The 22,137-nt window shown below is 36.3% G+C and overlaps 2 protein-coding genes across 10 annotated transcripts in view; both read left to right on the top strand.

Annotated features, from left to right (window-relative positions):
* Window positions 1-5,660, top strand: part of LOC147833695 (uncharacterized) — a 185,009-nt gene extending 179,349 nt beyond the window's left edge. For 4 of the 9 annotated variants that reach the window (XR_015944989.1, XR_015944991.1, XR_015944992.1 and 1 more), the window contains one exon: window positions 945-2,996. The gene's annotated coding sequence lies outside the window, so the exon portion shown is untranslated. Of the gene's footprint in view, window positions 1-119; window positions 327-944; window positions 3,667-5,548 lie in introns of those variants that run through there. The other 5 variants (XR_015944995.1, XR_015944993.1, XR_015944994.1 and 2 more) reach the window with 5 other exon arrangements.
* A 3,499-nt stretch (window positions 5,661-9,159) lies between these two features.
* The window catches only part of lhx1a (LIM homeobox 1a), a 74,985-nt gene continuing 62,007 nt past the window's right edge, over window positions 9,160-22,137 (top strand). The window contains exons 1-2 of the mRNA XM_087282410.1: window positions 9,160-9,292; window positions 10,583-10,671. Coding sequence (XP_087138536.1) covers window positions 10,661-10,671 — 11 coding nt within the window. The 5' untranslated portion in view covers window positions 9,160-9,292; window positions 10,583-10,660. The remainder of the gene's footprint in view (window positions 9,293-10,582; window positions 10,672-22,137) is intronic.

The raw sequence follows: 22,137 nt of genomic DNA, 5'->3' as shown, positions 1-22,137 counted from the left end.
TGCAACAGTCAACAGCTGACAAATCTCTGGAAAAAGATATATATAAATATAACAAGTATTATTATTATTAGCCTGCTTTATAAGGTGGTAGCATAGAGCAAGTGTTATCATGACTCACTAATGCATTTGACTAGAGTCAATCATCATCAGTTTACAGTGAGTCCATATTCCTGAAGCTCTGCGGCGCGCATGGATTCGTCATTTGCACTTTTACATCATTCCTCTATGATAAAGGAATTTACAGTTCACCCGCAGCTCACGTGCATTCGGTAGAGAAAGGTCTGTGTGAATGGAATCAACCTCGATCCGTTTCACCACTAATTATAGTAAGTTCATTTCTTGAATCGACCAAATGTTGGCAGGGTTCGTGTTCACGGACACACAAAAATAGAAATTAGTGTTAATGACCATGACCGACCAAATGACATGGCCATGTTGTGATATAGCACGAGTTTCCTTAGTCGAGACTGTGTATTAACCAATCATAAAATCAGCAGGTTATTAGCTTAATGTATCAGCATTTTGAACTGTTTGAGTAATTAAATTATAGTCAAACTAATTAATTCAGTGGTTAAAAGTGTTATTTGGACTAAAATCAGCTTCTCAGATCACTTTTAAAAATGGCTACCCATAACCGGAGAACTGAAATCTGCCTAGTAACAGTCCGGTCCTCACAACACCCAGCTGACCTCACCACTTTTGTGAACATGGTGTTTTTGAAGATTTAAAGTGATATTCTGTTTGTCTGCTCCCCTCTAGTGGCACTACTATTTTTTTTATTTTCCTAGCATTAACAGAAAGGGGGGTCCTCACAGCATGCTACTGGGTCATGGCCCTCACAAGTATAGCAAAACACGTATGTGTGTGTGTGTGTGTGTGTGTGTGTGTGTGTGTGTGTGTGTGTGTGTGTGTGTGTGTGTGTGTGTGTGTGTGTGTGTGTGTAGCTCAGCAGTATGGCTCTTCCTTTGCCAGCCCTGCCGGCCCATCAAAGGGTGATTTTCCACGCTGGCGGGCCAGGAGGCTCTGGACTGAAGGAGAGAGAAAGGCCTGTGCAGTAGGCAGGGACAGGTGGGAGGCGGAGCCCTGGGCAGGATCTCAACTCTCTGGGCATGAGCCAGCCGGTCACTGAACTGAAAATACTCATGCCCGGACACCCTGACTGTGCCAGGCAGGCTGAGATGGACAGATCGAGCCAGTGTATGACTGTATTAATGATTTGGCCTTGTCAGCTTTCTTGCTATTAATAATGCATGATGTTTTTTTTCTCTCTTTAACAGCAATGTTATATGTATGTAAAATTGCAAAAGTATGTGAGAGTGAAAGCTATCTTTTATAACAAAAAAGTTATTTGCTTTTAGTGTTTAGTTAAATGTTGCTTATTTATTATGATGGCTGACTGGTTTAAAGGCGTTTGAGTGTTTTCTATTTTAATCATTTAGCCCCAATCCCAATTCTGTTTTATACACCTGCCACAATGCCTACACATGTATCCCTTCCCGGTTGGTCCTTGAAACAGAATTTATAGAAAAAGGATTGAAAATATGGCTCTCAGAAATGTCATCTTCTACATGATCCACCAGTAATAAGAGGGTAACCAGGAGGCCCATATGTTTTCTAAGCTAAAAAAAAAATTGAAGTCCAAAAACAGTACATTAAAACTGTGAGTAATCTGATGAACGTCACTGTGCTTGTGCCTTTTGGAATGACTAACACATCTTCTGCATCCCTTTACAGTGGATCAAGTTGCAAGAGCCACAAATTTGTTCTGCGTACGTACACAGTGCTCATATTCATGAGCTTAACCACAAAGAGAAAACTAGACTTTTTGGACAAAGTGGCCAATTTTATTAAGTCAATGAATATCAGAATTTAAAAAAAATATGTTGTGGGACTATCATGCAGCGATTATGATAAGGATCTATCGGTAGCGAAATAAAACAGACTTGTTTGTTGTAAAAAATCATATTATAGCCAAATTTTGTACATTTGTGGGTCTCCATGCTCTGTTTAACAGCCATGTTGCCGCTCTAGCTGTTGTTGTTATTATTATTATAACATTTATTTTACCAGGAAAAACACATTGAGATTAAAAATCTTTTTTATAAGAGCGTCCTTGCCAAGATTAGGCAGTATCAAGTCACATGGGTCTAACAGACAACAAACAAAAAATAATTAACAGTTAACATGAATCACACATTGACAAACAAACTATTCAAAACATCTAAAAGCCTCTGTGTTATAATTTCCAAATCATTTATACTCTTTTTGGAAGCATTTAGTGAAATCAATTCTTTAAACTGCAGCTTTGTTTGTAGAGTATTCCATGCAAAAGGTGCTGCGTATTTAAAAGCCTTTTTTCCCCATCTCAGTCCAGACTTTAGGAACAGATAGTAAATAAATATCCTGTGACCCAAGGCCATAGCTAAGGACAGGTTTTTTACAAATGTAATTCTGGAGATATGATGGGAGTAAACCCAATATAGATTTGTAAACAAAGATATGCCAATGCTTGAGCCTACGAATGGACAAAGCAGACCAACCTACCCTAGTATACAACACACAATGAGAAGTAAGGGATTTAAAATTAATTATAAATCTTAGTGCACCATGGTAAACAGTATCCAATGCATGCATGAGACAAAGCATGCATATGGGTAACATCACTGTAGTCCAATATTCAGGGAAATATCTCATACGTTATCATTTGTAGTGTGGTCCAAAAAAATCTTTGTTTTGAGGCTGGTACTTCACCCTACCTCTATGCCTCCAACAAAAAGGAATCAAGACACCCTACCCCTTCCCTTGAATGCGAGAAATGGTGAGTTAGAGGGAAGTGTGAGGGTTAAGAGACTGGGCCTTTGGGTCAACTTGATTTGTACTGCTTTTAAATAGTAATAAACAATACAAAACATGCTGCATAAGGATGACTTTGGTGTGTGTTTTGCAATGGTTTTACAGTAACATAAGGCAAAAGAAATAAATATATGTAGGTTTTCAAAAATTTTGTGTTGCTCTTGATAAATTTTCTTGGAAAAAGACATGTTGCTTACCTGTATGATTTCATGAGATTACTTTTTTCCATCTTTGGAACCGAGATAAAGATACATGCATAAATACATAAATACATGCTTTCATACAAACATTATTTTGTTTTAGTTAAACATGTATATGGGTATGTTTTAGCAAAAATGAATGAATGAATACAAGTAGAAACCTTAATTTCATTTCCTATTTTCAGTCTGTTGAGATCAGACATCTATGAGTAAAATCATTGCTCTCAAAAAGCTGTTTAATTGTAAAAATTCAAGTGGATTTTTGATTGAAAGCGATAGCACATTTTTGTGTATGAGAATGAGTGCAGCATGTTATTATTTAAACAGGGTGCGAATTACACATTGACGATTGGGGGGTTCAAGTTTTCCGGTTATGTTCAGAAATATGCCTTATAAACCAAATTAATATATTTAAGTCAATTACATCTAATGTATTTGAAGGACATTGAGTTTTTCTAAATGAAATTTATAATATTAAGTGAACGGTTGTAGATTTGCTTTCCTGCACCTATTAATGTATGACCATGAGAGATTGCACATATATTTTTATTTTACTTTTTAACTTCCATGTATGAGGCGTTTAATAATAAAATACAAACTATGCATCTAGATTTACAGACATCTACGAATGTCGTTTTTAATGAAACCGGTTTTGTGAACACTTACACTGTCTGTGGGTGTTCTAGATTTGCTGGTTTCAAGCCAATCCGTTTACAATTGTATAAACCATTATAGGGGTGGTTAAATGTATAATGAAGTTATCTATTGTTTTTATTATTAACATTATTTAAGATACAGATCAGAGCTAACTATTTCTTAACCAATAAAGGGCAGACCTCCCCTTCATCTTTTGATGTCCTTCAGGGGGGATCAAGCGTCAGAGCAAGCATCAGTTTCATTTATATCAGAACATCCATAGCAACGCCCACTAATGCCTTGGAATATTTTTGTCATAAATAGTGGAAAATCCTTTGGTGACCTAAAAGTATGTGACTTTTTTTGCATAGTACAAAAGTCACCTCTCTTAAACTCTAAATAATGAGTCATTGTAAGCTCCACTTTCAAACAATCATCCTCATTTAACACTAAAGATCAGGGGTCCGTTCTTCATACCTTGTTTAAATGATCTAAGATGATTTGAAAGATCCCGGATCTTTTTTAATCTTGATAACTGATCTCTGACTAATTTGGTTCTTCAAACAAGTTTACGAATCAGATTAAAATATCTGTATGAACTGATCTGAGATTGATGAGTGTGTTGTGAAGGACAAATTTATCAATCCTCGAAATCATGATCAGCAATCCAACAATTGGCTGACGTCTGACAGAAATGACATCATCTGATTGATATTCAATCATCCATGTGAGCAAAATTACATAAAATTCATAGTAAATGGTTTGTTAAATATTATACGCAATAACTTTACACATTTTTTGTGAGCTGTAGGCTTTACACTTTCATGTGTCGAGTACTTAGCAATTTATTTAGTTTTACATTTAGAGCGGATTTTCTTTTATAGGCCTATTCAAGATTCTTAATCGGTGTAAGGCATACGTCTCAAACTTGATTCCTGGAGGGCCACAGCTCTACACATTTTTGCTACAACCTTAATCAAACACAGCTGATGCAAATAATCAGGCTGACTACAAGAGACTATTAAGCAGGCATTAATTGGAAGGGGTTGGAGCTAAAGTCTGCAGAGCTGCAGCCTTCCAGGTATTGAGTTTGAGACCACTGGTGTAAGGAATAACTGGCTGTTTAAAATACTTTTGCATCAAAGAAGCTTTGATTTCGGTAAAGATGTCTGCAACTTTTACGAAGCATCAAATCACTGTCATATTAGCTGTCAAAACATGTGCATGACTACATGATTATTATTCCTTAAAAAACAATGGAATATTGTGCATGACTATTATCATACACAAATTAAAGCGTTTGCCTTAAAATGGTACACGTTTGTATCTAAAAAAATCCATATTAATAAAAGTCTTTGCACTTTTATTTCGAAGTGCATTCGAAATTTTATTTATATAACTTTTTAAAAACTATTTTACAATTTTTCAAAGTGTATATAACTAATACTGTGCGCAAATATCAGAATTCAGTACATACTTTCAGTATCACCCGATCTAATTTTGTTTATAAGAAATAAGCCTGCACCCAAGCAGGTTTGAGCTACCAGAACTGTTGCTATGACAACAACTCTCGTATGAGTTTTGAAAAACGAAACGATCCTGAATCATGTCAAATCTTCAATAACCAAATCCAGCTAATTGAGTAACCCATGTACAAAGAACAGTTCCCAGCATGCAAGGCTGGGATCAACTGGGCCACTGCAGGTTAAACAGCACCATAGTTGCTGTCCTTCTCTGGGAGATTCTCTCCTCCACCATATTTCAAACTTCCTCTGGCCAGCTCTTTTATTCAGCCTCAAATGAGATCCCACAAAATCTATATCACATCTTTAAAACGAAATAACTCTCCCTCTCTGCAGTGGCATTGACCTCGGCGGGGCAGTTCTGGTTCAGTGCACTGGGCCCTCCGGTGGCAGTGAAGGGGGAAGCGATTTAAGGCCCCGGGCCACACCGGACCCCAGGTGCGCCAAGGCAAGCAGTTAAATTTCATCATTACCCTTTCTTCAGCGTGTTAGCTTTTTATAGGGCTTTTACGGCCTGAGCGGACGGTGCCGCACTGGTCCCAGTGGTGCAGGGTGGAGATGGGAAAGGAATGGACAGAGATATGGACAGAGGGTGGGGAGAAGGCAAAGAGGAAGAGAAAAAAGAGAGAAAAGAGACTGGGACATCACTTGTCAAGTTGACTACAGAATGATGTAAAAACAGCGGTGAGGGCAGGGGATAAGAGCGATGATGAATGGGCTGTGGACGTTCATCCATCCAGTTGAAGGATTTGCAGCGCAGGAATTGTGTACAGATGCTGACATCTGAAGGGGGGGGGGGGGGGGGTGAAAAGAAAGAAAAAAAGGAATGCTATCTGGGAGTAAGACAGAGCACTGGTGATGCAGAGTGATGGGGAAGAAGGACACAGTACAATAAGATGCTTGCAGATCTAAAGTTGGCTGTATGAACACAGCAGTCAGAGCAGCTGTCACTCAAATGGTTGCCATGACAACAGGAATGGACACAGCTACCTCCTTTAGCATATATCATACAATGCAAAGGGGTTATATTGCTCAGTTTCATCTGCAACACATTTTGAATTTTGAAATTATAATCTAAAGGTGTGGTTCAATTAGGAAAATTTTAACAACACAAAACTATCCAGTGTCAATAGCGTTGATATGTTTAAAAAACAGCTCAGACAGTAGTGACTTTAAAACATGTTGGTCAGCACATGCAGAATCCAACAAAACCTCATGGCAATTCATAACTATTTTTCTCTATTAGACAATTATAGTAGTTCATTTATATGAATTGGTACAATTTAGTATGATTTGGACACACCACAGTAATTTTTGATAATTTTGTAAAAAATTATCAGTATTAACAGTATCTCCTACAGAAAAGATATCCAAACATGCTGTTTTGAATTGTAAAGAAATCTGTGTTTTTGAAACAAATGAAGACAGCAGAAGACAATTATTCATATTCATTATTTAGCCTGACATGTTTACTGTTCCAAAATGTTTCAAATCTTTCAAAAAATCAAATATATTGTTTCCAAAAGGGAACTTTTTTTTTGTTTATTTGCCCAGACATTTAAAAAGAATATACTTTAGAACAATAATCACAATACCATGATACAGTGAACCCGTGATATTTTTATTTAAGGTTATCATACAGTCAGAATCTTATACCGACCCATGCCTATTTCACAATCTATGTCACCAAAGGTATTATTCCAAAAACCTCTGCAAGCAGGTAAAGAGATCCGAGAACTATTAATAACTGAGCTGACATAGAACTTTGGTCAACAAAAAGTTTGTGTTGTAAGAAATAAAAGAATCTAAAGAACCTTTAGGGCCAGATTTCACTAAAGGTATAACATAATCAGTTGTTGCACCAAAAGCATGGGCATATTCTTTGGGGAGAACTGGAAAAGAAAACTAATGCATACATTTTTCATATGAGAAAGAGACACCACAGTCATCTAAAAGCTGTTTATCATTCATTCATTCATTCTTTTCCACATAGTCCCTTTATTAATCTGGGGTCAGCACAGTGGAATGAACCGCCAACTTATCCAGCATATGTTTTATGCAGCGGATACCCTTCTAGCTGCAATCCATCACTGGAAAACATCCATATATCCAAATTCACCTGCACAGCACTGCAGCACCTGAAGGAAACCCATGCGAACACAGGGAGAACATGCAAACTCCACACAGAAATGTCAACTGACCCAGCCGAGGATTGAACCAGCAACTTTCTTGCTGTGAGGCGAACATGCTACCCACTGCGCCACTGTGCAGCCAAAAGCTGTTTATATAAAAAGTTATTTAAAAAAAAAGAGTTTTATTTTTATATGTAATATTTTTATCGTTCCAAATAAAATAGGTATGAGGAGAAAAAATATAATAATAAAATATAAAGGACCAACATATTAAAGCCTGTTTAAAAACTAGATAAGTTTAATGATATTTTAGAGATGTCAAAAAAAATGATTAGAGATGGTTAGGAGGTTTACAACAAAAAATGTAAACCTCCAACTGAGCTATGACTATATCATTTGGAATAAAATTCAAAATATATTTTAAAATATAATAAAATAGACAACAGTTATTTTAATTACATTTTACAATACAAACCTACTATTAAAAATATCAAACCATCAAAAATAGTAATTTAAAAGTTATTGCCTCATACTCTCTGCACCATACAGTTGAACATACTGGCTTGATTTTAATCACCTACACCAAATTGGACTGGGTTTGTTACAACGCACTGCGAATTCCAGTCCTCAGGTTAACCTAGATTAAAGTCCCAGCTATGAACAAGCTCTCAGTCTCATTGTCTCTCTAAATGTGATTAGCACAGGGTTAAGTACCTCTTCGTTTTGTTCAGTCTATTGGGGTTGTGTTTGAACGAGGGATAAGAAGGAAGAGAGGTGCTCGGAGGGTGGCGTGCTGTACCTTTGCACCGTGCCAATGTCAGCAAGCTGTGCCAGTCTCACCGGGCGGCCGTCCACGTCCCGGGTTCTGCCATGCTACGCAGAGACTCCACAAACTCACTGCATATGCTCCGTATGGCCCAGACAGTCCGTCCAATTTTCCACCATCTGCTGGGCCTGCACTTACGCACCACAGAAAGGTCACCGTCAGCTCTGCTTGACTCGTAAAAATTCAAATGACACTGTGAGAAACCACCATGATTGTTGCCATCACCAACATCACCTGATGAGACCAGATCCTCCCAATGTGTGTGCATGGAAATGGCATCTGGCCAGTCGGGATAATGCTGTATCAGCCGATTCCACTGCACATGGGGATGATGTAGAAGCATAGACAGGCCAAAATAAGCCAGAACAGAATGTCTGGTGTCTAGTCCGCTGTAACAAGAGGTTTTCACATGGCTTAGATAGGCAAATTGATACAATTGCTTTATTCACTGAGCTTGGGTATCGCAAAATAATATCAGCTGCTTGCAGATGGGTCCCTGCACCTCTGTACAATGGGATGGTTCAACCTTGCCTTTCACTCCATTTGCTGTATAATGTTATGAAAGTTGTGAAGGTATATAAAATAATATAATACAATATTATTAAATATAAGGCTTAGCAGGCTTCACCTATGCAAAAAACAAAACAAAAACAAAAACAGAGAGCTCTTCTTTATACTTTTTTTTAAATCTTAAAACCTACAAAATGCTAAAATGCTTAAAAATGTGGGGGGAAAAAACACGAAACACAACTTGAACAACTACAACTTAAAACCTGAAACCTGTAACCTCCAACTTTCATAGTTTTTTCTCATGGATGTCAATAAATGTTTTCCAAAATACCTTCTCTGGTGTTAAAAAAATGAACTACCCCTTTAAAAATAACAAATTGCTTAACAAATTTCGTTTTGCACAACGCTGACCCTTTTAACCAATCACACGCCCACTTGTTGAGCTTTTGAACAAAGTAGCCAATCAGATCATTTAGATTAGTAACCGCTGAAAATGCTAACGTTTAGGAGCGCTCGTTGCATTTTTCGCACTGGTAGTGGTCAATTATCTCGTTAAACAGCACCGTAAGATTATTGTCGCAGCTTCAGTGATTACAATGGACACAACACTCGGTATGCTGCACTGCTACAATGTTATCTCACAGAGCAACACGTTTTGTCTGAGTATATTAGCCAGATAGTGTTTGTGCCGTTTCAACATCACATAAACGTGTTTGTGTATTCATTTATCAACAATAATGATCATTAATACAACATCTAGAGCTATAACCGATTGTACTTTTGACACGATATTACAGAATTTTAGAGCTTGCACACCATTTTAAAATGTCTTTTTTGTTATTGTTTGCAGTTTATAGTTTGCTATAATTCTTATTAGTTTTTATTGCCCCTGATTTCAAATGACCCTTTAATAGAACTAAAGTCTGATGTTGATGTGAACTTGTGTTTATACACTTACAGTACTTTATTGCTGATTTAATTTTACGTTTTTAGTATTTTTGAATGATACAAATCTGAGATTTCAGTCTTTAGTAGATAAGATAAAAGCTATTTATTTTTTGTTTATTAATAAGTAGTTTTAAGTAATCTGGTCACATTCTATCCATCTGCAGGGTTCATAGATACAGTCATGTAAAACCTGGAAAAGTCATGGAATTTTGACAAAGCATTTTCCATGCCTGGAAAAGTTTTGGAAAAACAGAAAAACGTCATGGAAATTAGTTTAACAAATACCTGTATACTTGAATTAGGGATGTGCGATATTGGAAAAGTCTGACATTAAGATAATTTGTATTTATGTAATATATATAGCGCGAATACAGTTTCACCAGATGATTAAACAGGTTTATTTGGATTGATTGAGGGGGATTTTGTAGAGGAGTGAATCTCTCTCTATATATATAATCTATATATATATATATATATATATATATATATATATATATATATATATATATATATATATATATATATATATAATCTATATATATATATATATCTATATATATATATAAATTGCAAGCATATATAAATAAAATATAATAAAGATTAAAGTGAATTATAGTTTTCAGGTATTCACTATTCAGCTACAGATAATGAATAATCAGCAATACTCTGCAATGCTCTGAAATGTTAAAATTTTCACACAGTCACAGCACTAAAGGGACAGTTTACTCAAATATTAAAATTTACTCACTGTTTACTCACACCTCTTGTTTCAGTACTATACTATTTACTTTTAGTATGTAAAAATTTTCCGTTATTTTACTGATTTAATTCACCTTTAAGTTTTTAAATTTTAATCTCAAAAGTTAATTTTATTTAATATAAATTTTTAACTAACTAAGATAATAGTTCTAAGTAGGTTTAGTTGAATATCAACGCCACTGCTTGTTATTCCAGATATCAGAAAAAAAGCTGCCTTGGAGTCAGGAGGAGGAATTACTAAGACTGCCACAGAGTGACCTGACTTTGTCCTGCATGTTGCTGAGGTGAGTCCGGCGTTAGCATTGCTGTCCATGGTCCTACATCAGTCTGTTCTAAGGGAAAACTCCACTCAGAGACCCATGAATGACAGTTTTGAGTAGATAAAGCTCCTGTCAGCTGTTATGTATGGATTTTTTTTGCATATTGTGTCTCTATTATTGTCATCTGTACATTAGCAGGTTGGAGTTGTGGCTTTGTTTAGATGCACATATGTGTTCACTTGTGTGTATCTAAAGGTGGGGGAGGCATGTGTCCATGCATGCGTATGTGTGCGTGTGTGTGTGTGTGTGTGTGTGTGTGTGTGTGTGTGTGTGTGTGTGTGTGTGTGTGTGTGTGTGTGTGTGTGTGCAAGCATTCGTGCGTGTACGTGTGTAAATGTGAGAGGAGACACAGGGTGGGCGGGAAGGAAGGAGGGGTGGCTTGTTCTAACGGTTCTTTGAAAGAGATAAATGGCTTACAGATGGCCCAATCAATATATTCAAATGAGACATGTAAAGTAGCCGGGCAGCCGTCAGAGATCAGGCTTGGGTAGCTGAAAGGCACACAGCCAAGGAGACCTGAGTCTCTCTCTCTGTCCTTCAATCCACCTCACATACGCTCACAGACCCAAACCTCACCTGCCCTTTGGCCCAGCCTAACTGCTTTGAGCAGCCGTTAATGTTTCCAGCGCTAAATTAATTTATAGTTGTTGTATGGAAGTTTGTATGTTTTGAACAATGCATTTTGCATTGTTGACCAATCATAGCCCTGACACAGATCTTACACCCCTTTCAGATATTTCTATTAAATTAATATTTTCTATGGGATGCTTTTTACAATAATATATGTGTGCTTATACATTAGATTATTCAGTTTCAAAGCCAAAACTGGTACTAATTTAACAAAAAAAATTATTTGTTGGAGGAAAAGATTGAATAAAATTTTGAGAAACAGAAAAAATCAAGAGAAGCATGAAAAAAATCAACAATTTTGTTAAAATTTTGTGTTTTTTTCACATAAACTGTTTTGAATTTACACATATCTTTTTGTTCTTAAAAATGTTAGATGTTAGGTATTACAAAACTTGTTTAAATACACCAAAATATATTGCCTATATTTTCTGATAAAAAAAGGGGATGGAAACATTTATATATATATTTATTTATTTTTTTATTTTTTTATTTTACAATGGCCTATTTTATATGCAGTGAAATTTACATTGCATTGCCATTTGTTTATTTTTCACAAAACTGTCCGCATGTTGTTGAGTAATACAGAGAGATTAGCAGTGTGTCTGTGGGTGAGCAGGGAAAGGCTCTGGCCCCAGGGCAGCCTCCAGGGGAAAAATGTTCCCCTGACACAGATAACATCCAATTCCTCCCCTGTGAAATGCAAAAATCCACCCCGACATCAGCAAAGTGTTTTATCATCCTGTATCAGATCCAGCCTCTCTTATCGTTTTGTTACACACACTTACACGCAAACGTCCACTTCCTCGAAATCAAATTTGTGCAAAAAAATGAGGAAGATCCTGACAACTCTTCATGTATTTTTCTCCAACATAAGCAGTTACAAAGCACTGAAAAGCATCATGGAGACAAGCACGGCAGTGCTTTTGTTTAGTTGTCATGATATAATAATGCCTTATGGACAGTGATACAGAGAAATGAATACAGGTTTGACGATGTCCTTGACTAACTCCGCTAATGAAAAATAGGTAATATTTTGTTCATAGCTGACACTGAATAATGTCCCTAGGTATGAATAAAACACATTTTTACACTGACAGGGCTTCTTTTTTAACATCTTTTTATTGTGTCCACTATGACACCAAATTTAAACTGAAGTGTTTTTATAAAAGCCTTTATATAAGATAAGAAAGGAGTAAGAAAACAGTGCGAGGGATAAATACAATATTGATCATCAAATTGAAAAATGACTGCTTATATGTTTTTATCAAAAGCTTGATAAAATTTCAGAAAATTGTGAAGTTTTCATGTCCACTGTGTTCATTTATTACATTTTACCATTTGATGGTGGTTTTTGCTGCTAAAATTCCATTTACTTCACTGACAGTAACTGTAATGTTAATGAAAAATGTATAAATCATTCTATAGGTTAAAGAATCTAAAGATTCAATATTGCAAGTGAACAATATCACACACTAGGGCTGTGCAAATAATTGAAATCGAATCGCAATTGCAATTTAAATGTTGCGATTAGCTAATTGCAAAAGGCTGCGATATGAAATATATATATATATATATATATATATATATATATATATATATATATATATATATATATATATATATATATATATATATAGATTATATAGAATTTCCCCCACCCATAGCAAATGCGTGACTGCCGTCTGTGTGCAATATTGGAATATTTTGCTTTTAAAGTCTGGCTGCAGACTCAATGCAGATGCAATATGAGCTGCATGCAATGCTTTTGAATGGGCTAACCCCAGCCCTAACCCTACCCATCACAGTGACGTCACTAGCTTCATTGAGTGCATTGCGTTTGATATTGCGTCTCTGAGAGATGCAATCTCAGCTTGCATTATAAAGGCTGCATCCAGATACTATTGAAAAAAGCACCACAGACAGCCATATGAGTGTCTTGCTAAAAAGTCAACTAAAAGTATTTCCAGTGACAATCAATATAGTAGCTAGCAACAGTAAAGTACAATTTCAGAGTTGTTTGCAGCTGTTACACCATAAAAGAAAACATCACAAAGGCACCAGTGGATAACTAAAACCATAAGTCACTACTGTTTGCTCTAGAGAAAAATTTGTTTTTAATTTCTGAATATTTCTAAACTAGTGCTGTCAATAGTTTAAAAAAAATCGAATTACGAATTAGTTGCACTTTTTTTTTTTTTTTCGCGATTAATCGCATTTAAAAGACTGAAACTTGTAATTTTGGCTATTCAGATGTAAAAGTAATGTAAACGCAAGACAAAAACAAAAAAAGTTTCCACATACAATGTTTCCATCAAAACTAGATTGATTCCGTAAAAAAATTAACATTCTTCAGAAATGTGAACAACATTCACATATGTTGTTTTGACCTGCTTCTAACTCTCATTTAGTACAGTATAAACCCATAATGACTATCTGTACAATAATAGATGATAGATAAATCATGTCTAAAAAATGAATCCCCTCACCTCTATGCATTCTGATGGTGTTGATGAGAAACTGTAGGACGTGTTGGCCTTCTCCATGAGAGCTTCTTGCCTTGCCCTCTGTCTGCTAACCCAGTAAAAGGGTCCTTGGCCTATTAATTGCCTTGACAGTGATAAAGGAAACGAAAGGGGATGCTATTTGTCTTTAATGCAATACCTCGCATATTACCCAGAGACAAATTGAAAGTGTTTCCTAACATGAGCTGCTCTCATTTTTCTCCTAGCATTCGAGAAGGTGAAAGAGGTAGGTCATGGGTAGAGACTTGAGGGTGTTTGGGGCCATGGAGAAAGGTTTCTGCACCTCATTCTTTCTGGTGTCAGAGACCTGAATATGTGCGTGTTGTATGCACGTAGGCCAGCACCTGTGAGCAGTCAGGGGTCAAATGTCAAGGAGAGGGCAGGCCCTAAGTGGCTAGAGGGTTTTGTGGGGGTTCGTGACAAACGTAGAAGAGAAAGGGCTGCTCCTCTGTGAAATGACCATTGTTAATCCTGCCAGCGACACGTGGCCTCTTGTCCAGTCTGCTGTTTTGTGAATCCGCCTACTCGCAACGAAGCTTCACTCAGCTGCTGACCTTGGCTTGCCCTGCCTTACAAAAGCAACAAAGATGAATGCCTTTTTGGTGAGCCGCTCGCACCATTATCTTCCACACTTGTCATTTCCTTGAGTGGCTCATCCTAACGTGACCTGCACTGAGTCAGGTCTGACGTTTTTCTTTGTGCATAATGTCCACATATATAAACTCCTTTCTTCAACAGAGTCATGCTTAGATTTCTGGGAGGGCTTGAGGGATCTTAGTTCATCAAGTATGTTAAACGGTTTCTTTGCTTGAAATACATCCTGTTTTAAATTAATGATTAAAATTGATCCTTAAGAGGCATTTTCGTAGTTCATATACGTATTGGCAAAAGTGCTCCCTTTTAGGGGGTTTGCACTTCAGGGACTAGAAATTATTTTAGTTTACCCGTTGATGGGATTAAGTTAGCTCCTATTTCAGAGTATGGTCTAATGCCACATTCAAGATGTCTGAGGTGGGAATTAGGGTTGGGTCGATGGATGATGCTATCGTCTATCGTCGATGGCTGATAGACATCATGATGCTAATCCTCCGCCCTGTCGCAGCAGCAACCTGCTCGCAAAAAATACATACGGCCCCATTAACACTAATACGCCTTAGTTTTAAAATGGCATTTTAGAATGAAAACGATTCACGTCTACAATGGCGTTTTATTTAGCATTTCTGAAAAGCCCTCCTTTCACACTATACTGCTGAAAACGCACATCACGTGACCACACACGCATACAAACACACACACTCTGTCATGGGCTGCAGTGTAGACTATGCGCACATCTGACTCTGAGCTCCAGGCAGTCAGCGGGTGCTTTGAGCACAAAACCCCAGAGAGCAATGCACATAGGACAATTTATTAAGGATGTACCATTGGATCACGTCTCACTATAGTTGTTAAACATGTTATTTAATTAATCTTGTCTCTACCTAACGACTTTTCTATCTTTTGAATCTATCAGGTAACGTGTCACAGCATCAGTACACTGCTTTAATCTTTCGCTTTCAGACTTGTACTTAGTAATTTTTGCGAAAACCTCAGATACTGTTGGTTGGTTCCTGTTGGTTGTGCACTTTTTTCTAATCAAGTTTGTCGAGGCCATTTTAACGACGCAGATCACTCTGCCTATTCATGCCAGAGTCCCGTGGTGATTGACAGGTGGGAATTTATGTGTAACTTATCTTTATTTATTTATGATTTGGTTATGGGTAAAACAAAGACCCTGCGGGTCAGGTAGTTGAAACGATAGGCTACAAATAATTAATTCCCTCCCACCTACGATGACGATTCTATTGTCCATCGCGATGTTTCACATTAGACATTGTTTGATGCCAAATTGGTCGACATTGCCCAAACCTAGTGGAAATATTAAGGTTGACCTCAAGAAGCTATATGATTTCACAGGGGAAAAAAGTGTTCTGCCAATTCTTAACGTTCCAGATGTTACATTGATACAGCTGCTTATGTGAGTTTTTGACTTACAAATGATTTTTAGTATATACCTTGTCACAGCTATATAGTTTGTGCAGCAAAAAAACAGACAAACTTGGGTCCACAATATATTTGTTGGTGACCGCCTTCTTGGAAATCACCCCCCCCCCCCCCCCCCAATTTTCCAATATGAATTTTTTATTGTCATTATAGCAGAGATAATGTTCTCTTTTTGGGCTCTATTTTGACGGTCCATGCGCAGATCACAAAACGCAGGGCGCAAACGCTTTCAGGGCATGTCAGGACGCATTTTTGCTAATTTAAATTAAATTAAATGGTCTAAAAGGGTTGAGTTTATTTTCTTAATGAGTTATAGGTGTGTTTTGAGAATAAACCAATTAGAGCCTCATCTCCCATTCCCTTTAAGAGCCAGCTGCGTCGCTCCATAAGCGCATTTTGATGTAAAGTAAGTTCACTTTCGCTTTTGCTCTCGTGGATAGGGAAACCTTTATGCACAGACATCAATTAGCCTATAAATAATTAATTTTGTTTGTTAAGCGCAAATATTTGTTTCAAAACTATTTTTAAATTCATATATATATATATATATATATATATATATATATATATATATATATATATATATATATATATATATATATATATATATCCTTAAGATATTTTATATTTTCCATATGTAAAGATATTTGCATATTGCTCTGCATCTTGTTTGTATTGTGTAAGCCAGGCGCACTTTGCGCCAGACATTAGACTGACTTTGTTCTGGTCTAAAGAACAGACTATTTACAGTTTCTCAAAATAGCAACGCGCCAAAACACGCCTGCTTTTTTAGACCAGAACGCCTATGGGCGCACATTTTAGCGCAAATGCATTTGCTATTTAAACAGCGTGGCTCAACACCTCAAAATGACCCTTGCGCCGAGCTAAAAGTACCAAAAGAGTATTGCGCCGCGCCTTGCGCCACATTGCGCCGGGTGTATGGGGCCCTTTGTGTTTTTCAATACAACCCTCTGATTGGTGTAATTTTCTGCACATCATCATGGGTAAGAGGCTGTTAAGTTGAATTAAAGCAAACAGATGTCTTCAACAAATGTGTTTTTGAGCAACAGAACTGGTGACTATATTTCCTACAGTTGACTTACATAATCACCTGGTGTAAAATATATAATTTCGAAGTGTTTGTGATCCTTTTTATTTATATTCAATGTTAATTGTTAGCTCCAAAAGTTCCATAGGAAATGATACTCTTTCAGTTGAACTTTTAATTGATCTTGTTGGTAATTTCCGTGGTTTCACACTCTGTTGCCATCATAGTCATGCTCTTTATTACATTTCTAAATGTCATTGCGACATAATTTATTATGTAAAGCATTTATACAACTGGAATTAAAGTGATTGGCTCATTTTTTCAGTTACTTTGTTGGATGGAAAATTAGCAATTAGTTTTTTTTTTTACTTCAAACATTTAATTTGAAAAAAAAAAGTATATGTCAAAAACTAATTTTATATAAAAGAAATCAAGGAAATAAACAAAAAACATGACAAGCAATCAAAGCCAATCTGAAAAACTTTGTTTGTGCTGCACAGGACTTTATCATGTTCAAAAGTGTCTGATATTCAATCATCACTGATTAAATTGCCCAAGGTAAGACTATCTTTTCTAGTTCTCACATTTTGAGGAAAAAAACTAAATACGATTATGCATATGCACAAATTATACAGAGATGAGAATAGTATTAATGTGGCATAATTATTTGACAGGATATACTTACACACCGATTAGCATATCAGCAAGACCAGACAAAGATAGAGAGGTAGTGAGTGAGAAATGAACATTGAGAGATAAGAGGCTTCCCCAGTTCTTCCACATGGACACACACACACACACACACACACACACACACACACACACACACATGAACATACAATTCCCAAATGTAGATTAAGAGGTGTGATTTTGGGGGATACATATGCCAGCTACCTTATCAAGAATAAATGCATACATAATACCAGTTTTATTTTATTTATTTGTTTATTTATTTAATTTTATTCTATTTTATGTATGTATTTTTTTATTTATTACATTTTTATTAATTAATTTTATTAGTTTTTTATTTTATTTATAATTAATTAATTTGTTCATTTATTTATTTTATCTTTATTTTATTTTATTTTAAATATACATTTTTTGAACATTCCATGCATTGCAAAATTAATATAATGCTAATGAAGATTAATGAAAAAACAAATTCTCTCAAATATGTCTAAAGCCGCCACTGAACTAGCTGGATGCTAAACATCTAATGCTACAGAAAAGGCTGTCTTTTGTTAATGCAGTAAAAAAAACTGCAGGAGTGCAGGTTGCGGTTTGGCTCTGTCATTCAAAGGGACTTGTAGATAAAGTGCTGACTGTCTGAGCTGGGCATCTGAGATCTCTGTATCTCCATGTTGTTCTGTGTATAGCAATACGTCTATCTGTCCTCACTCGTGTCGTATTGGCTCCCTGCTGTCGATACCCACAGTGCGGTGTCGTCCTGACTAATGCACTTCTGCTTAGTGCATACATCATTGCCAGTTGCATTGCTGTATTGATTATCATCATCAGAGGAATCTTAAATCACATAGACTAATATCAGAGGAGAGATGTTAGCAACACTTGCTTGTAGGTGGTCTGGCTCTGTGTGTGGAAATCTGCTTTATTGGAGTTTTTTTGTGTTTATTGTTTATTTATTATTCATACTTTTTCGTGCTTAGATTAAATTAATAAAACATTCTTACTCTGTAATTTTTATTTAGTTTTTTATTATTTACATTTTTTATTTATTTATTTATCCAATAATAACATCAAATGACGTTGATATTTGGTTGATTTTATGTTGCGTTAAAAAGTGACCAAAATCCAACTTCGAGAAAACATCTTAAACTAACGTTATATTGATATTACATACATTGCATCGGCCTGATGTTGGGTTCTGACATCAAAATGATTTTCATTTCCAAACAAAATGCAACGTCCCCACAATGTTGGGGTACAATGTCAATCTCACAATCGGTCATGTTGACTTCTTGTGCCTGCTGGGTGTTTAAGGCCATTTCAGTCATCATACAGTAAGCATCTGTCATCTTCTGATCGGTGGCATTCTTCTGAACAGTCTCTGGGTCAATGAGTGTAAAGATTTTCTTGGACACTTTTTAACGCTTGCAAACAGTTTGCTGCAATTATAAACTGTGCGATTTAATGGGACAGGAATCACAGGACTAATTTTTCTAATCCCAAAGACAAGAAAAAATTGTGAATGCAGGATGAAGGAAAGAAGTGGAGGAAAAGCATCGATACATCATTAAAAATGTACTCAAGGGAAAGTAAAAGTATTTTTAAAACTACTTGGTAAATTACAATTCCTGAGAAAAACTACTTAATAACAGTAGTTTGAGTGTTTGTAATTTGTTACTTTACACCACTGCAAACAACATTTTTAGAACTGGGAGTTCTGCAGAATTAGAAAAATTAAGTAAAATAAAATATTATAACTCAATTAATTTTATTAGTATAATTATTATTATATATTCACTTTTTGAAATTAGTCAAACATTTTACCAGTCAGGGTAAAATTTGTAGAAATTGTGAGGAAATTATGTACTGAAATGCAGCAATTCAAAAATTGTGATTTCTATAGTAAAAGTAAAATGAAAAGTCAAAGTACATTTAACAAAATATTAGACTTCATTAGACTCAAAATAAATTTATTTTTTATTTTGAAAATTTACTGTAGATTTTGTTTATGGTTAGTATATTGTAGAAATTTTAAAGTAATAAACTCTCAAAGTCTTCATGTTTTATTGTGGATATTTTATTCTATATTTATCTATTTTTTATCATAAGTTCTTCCATTTGTTGATTTGTCAGACAAATAATTACCCATTCTTGGTTTTACAGTTGAAAGATGTCTACCTAGAGTTTTTCCTAATGCACTGCTTTGATTTTGCCTATGAAGCTCTTCCCCCATTAGGGACTAACTTGGCAATGCCAAAGTCAGTAGAGGCTCTGTGATTTTTGTCAACTGTGACATCCAGCACGAATGCGAGTCTGATACGGCCCCTGAGGATATCAAGTCACCCAACTCATGAGTCTGTAATTTTCTGCTTCCACGTGCTGGATGCAATAATAATCAAACTAGAATGACTTTGTAACTACCCCATCTCTTTTGTACAGCTTCACTCATGCCCACTGCCCTAATTGAATCACCACCGAGTCACTGTATCAATTCTAACTTTGGTATTAGGGTTTAATCAGGCATGCCGGGGACCAGCTTGGTGAGGTGAGGGGGTCCTTTGTGTGGCGCCCATCTGTTTGTGACACAAGGCCCAGTTGGGACCCAGAGGGTGCCGCCAAGACACAAAACACAACAAACACACACACAAACACACACACACACACACACACACACACACACACACACACACACACACACACACACACACACACACACACACACACACACACACACACAAATCAGACAAACACTTGGGTAAGGTGCTAGTACATCCACCCTCCCTTAGTGCTCTTTATAAAACACTGGCTCATAAAAATTGCACACACACACACACACACACATGTATATGAAGAGTTCAGATGCAAAAAAACACTAAATGCCATCAAAAATTTTCTTAATTGAGCATTTTTTTAAGCTCTTGTTTGTAGGTTCAGTAACTTCACTTATATGGAAATGAATATGTTTTTTCATTGGCTTTAAAGGGAAATAACTGAACATAAACATAGGAGGTTGAGAAAATTATTTATGTCATCATTAATTATTTATATATACATATACTCACCAGCCATTTTATTAGGTAAATCTGTCCAACTGCTCGTTAACACAAATTTCTTATCAGCCATTCACATGGCAGCAACTTAATACATAGGCATGTAGACATGCTTCAGAAATTGCTGATCTACTGGGATTTTCACGCACAACCATATTTAGGGTTTACAAAGAATGGTCTGAAAAAGAGAAAATATCCAGTAGGGTTGTAACGGTATGAATTTTTCACGGTATGATAATCGTCTAAAACAATACCACGGTTTGACGGTTTCGCGGTATACGGTATGTTACAAATGTTACAAAATAATAGAACAGTGAAGCAAATTTGACTTTTTCCAAATAATATATTTTTAGTTACTATAAACAACACCACTTACAATGAACAAATAAAAATAAGAAAATAATAAATAATGTCTCAAAGTCCAAATAAATCCAAATAAACATGGTGCAAATCCTCAGTAAAAAATAGATATAAATATTTACTATACTATAAATAGTTACATAACGAAACTAGATTCAATATGGAACATCCTTAGGTTTTATGTGCCAGCATGGATATGGTTGTCTGTGAATATGGATTTGGATATGGTTGTCTGCAATGCAGACAAACAGCTGCATCTTCATTTGCGTCTTTTGAAAACAGCAAGAGCAGCAGTTCGTCTTTGCTGTGTCACTGTTTTGTCATGTTTCTGTGCTGCTGTGCATGCAAAAGTATTTAGTATGAGAATTATTTCATGCAAAACTTTTTTTTTTTGCGTTTTATTTAGCCGCGCATAAATGTATGCATATCTCTCATTCCGTGTTGTTTAAAAAGCTTGGTCCACAAACAAAAGCGAAACCTATGCTTATTGGTTGTGATATAGCGAGTTTGAACCAATCTGGGCATGGAGGAGGGACAATGCATCAATGTATCATGTCTGATTTGTCCGGAGACACAGTGACGAGCGTTTCTTTGTCAAATCAGCGTTGTCAAATGTTGATGACGTAACCGCACTGATTCCGGAAAAGTACGCGAATGTTATGTGATACAGCACTGGAAAGCTGAGATTCTCTTCTTTATGCCAATCTTTGAATTGTATGAATCGGATCAGCGGATCAAAAGTTATTAAACATTTAAGAGCAATACTTATTTTTAGCCGCGGGCGGCTGTCTCGGTCTTTAAGGGTTAAAACCGTTGATATGCAATTGTTCATGGTATGATAATCGTGCACGTTCAAATCGTGGTAAACCGTCATACCGGTATATTGTTACAACCCTAATATCCAGTGAGCGGCAGTTCTGTGGGTGCTAATGCCTTGTTGATGTCAGAGGTCAGAGGAGAATGGCCAGACTGATTTGAGCTGATAGAAAGGCAACAGTTACTCAAATAACAATTGGTTACAATGCAGAAGAGCATCTCTGAACACACAACACATCCAACCTTGAGGCGGATGGGCTACAGCAGCAGAAGACCA

The sequence above is a fragment of the Danio rerio genome, chromosome 15, assembly GCF_052040795.2.
Source record: "Danio rerio strain M-AB ecotype USA chromosome 15, GRCz13ab, whole genome shotgun sequence".
Lineage (NCBI taxonomy): Eukaryota > Metazoa > Chordata > Actinopteri > Cypriniformes > Danionidae > Danio > Danio rerio.
This window is presented reverse-complemented; position numbering and strand designations above follow the sequence as displayed.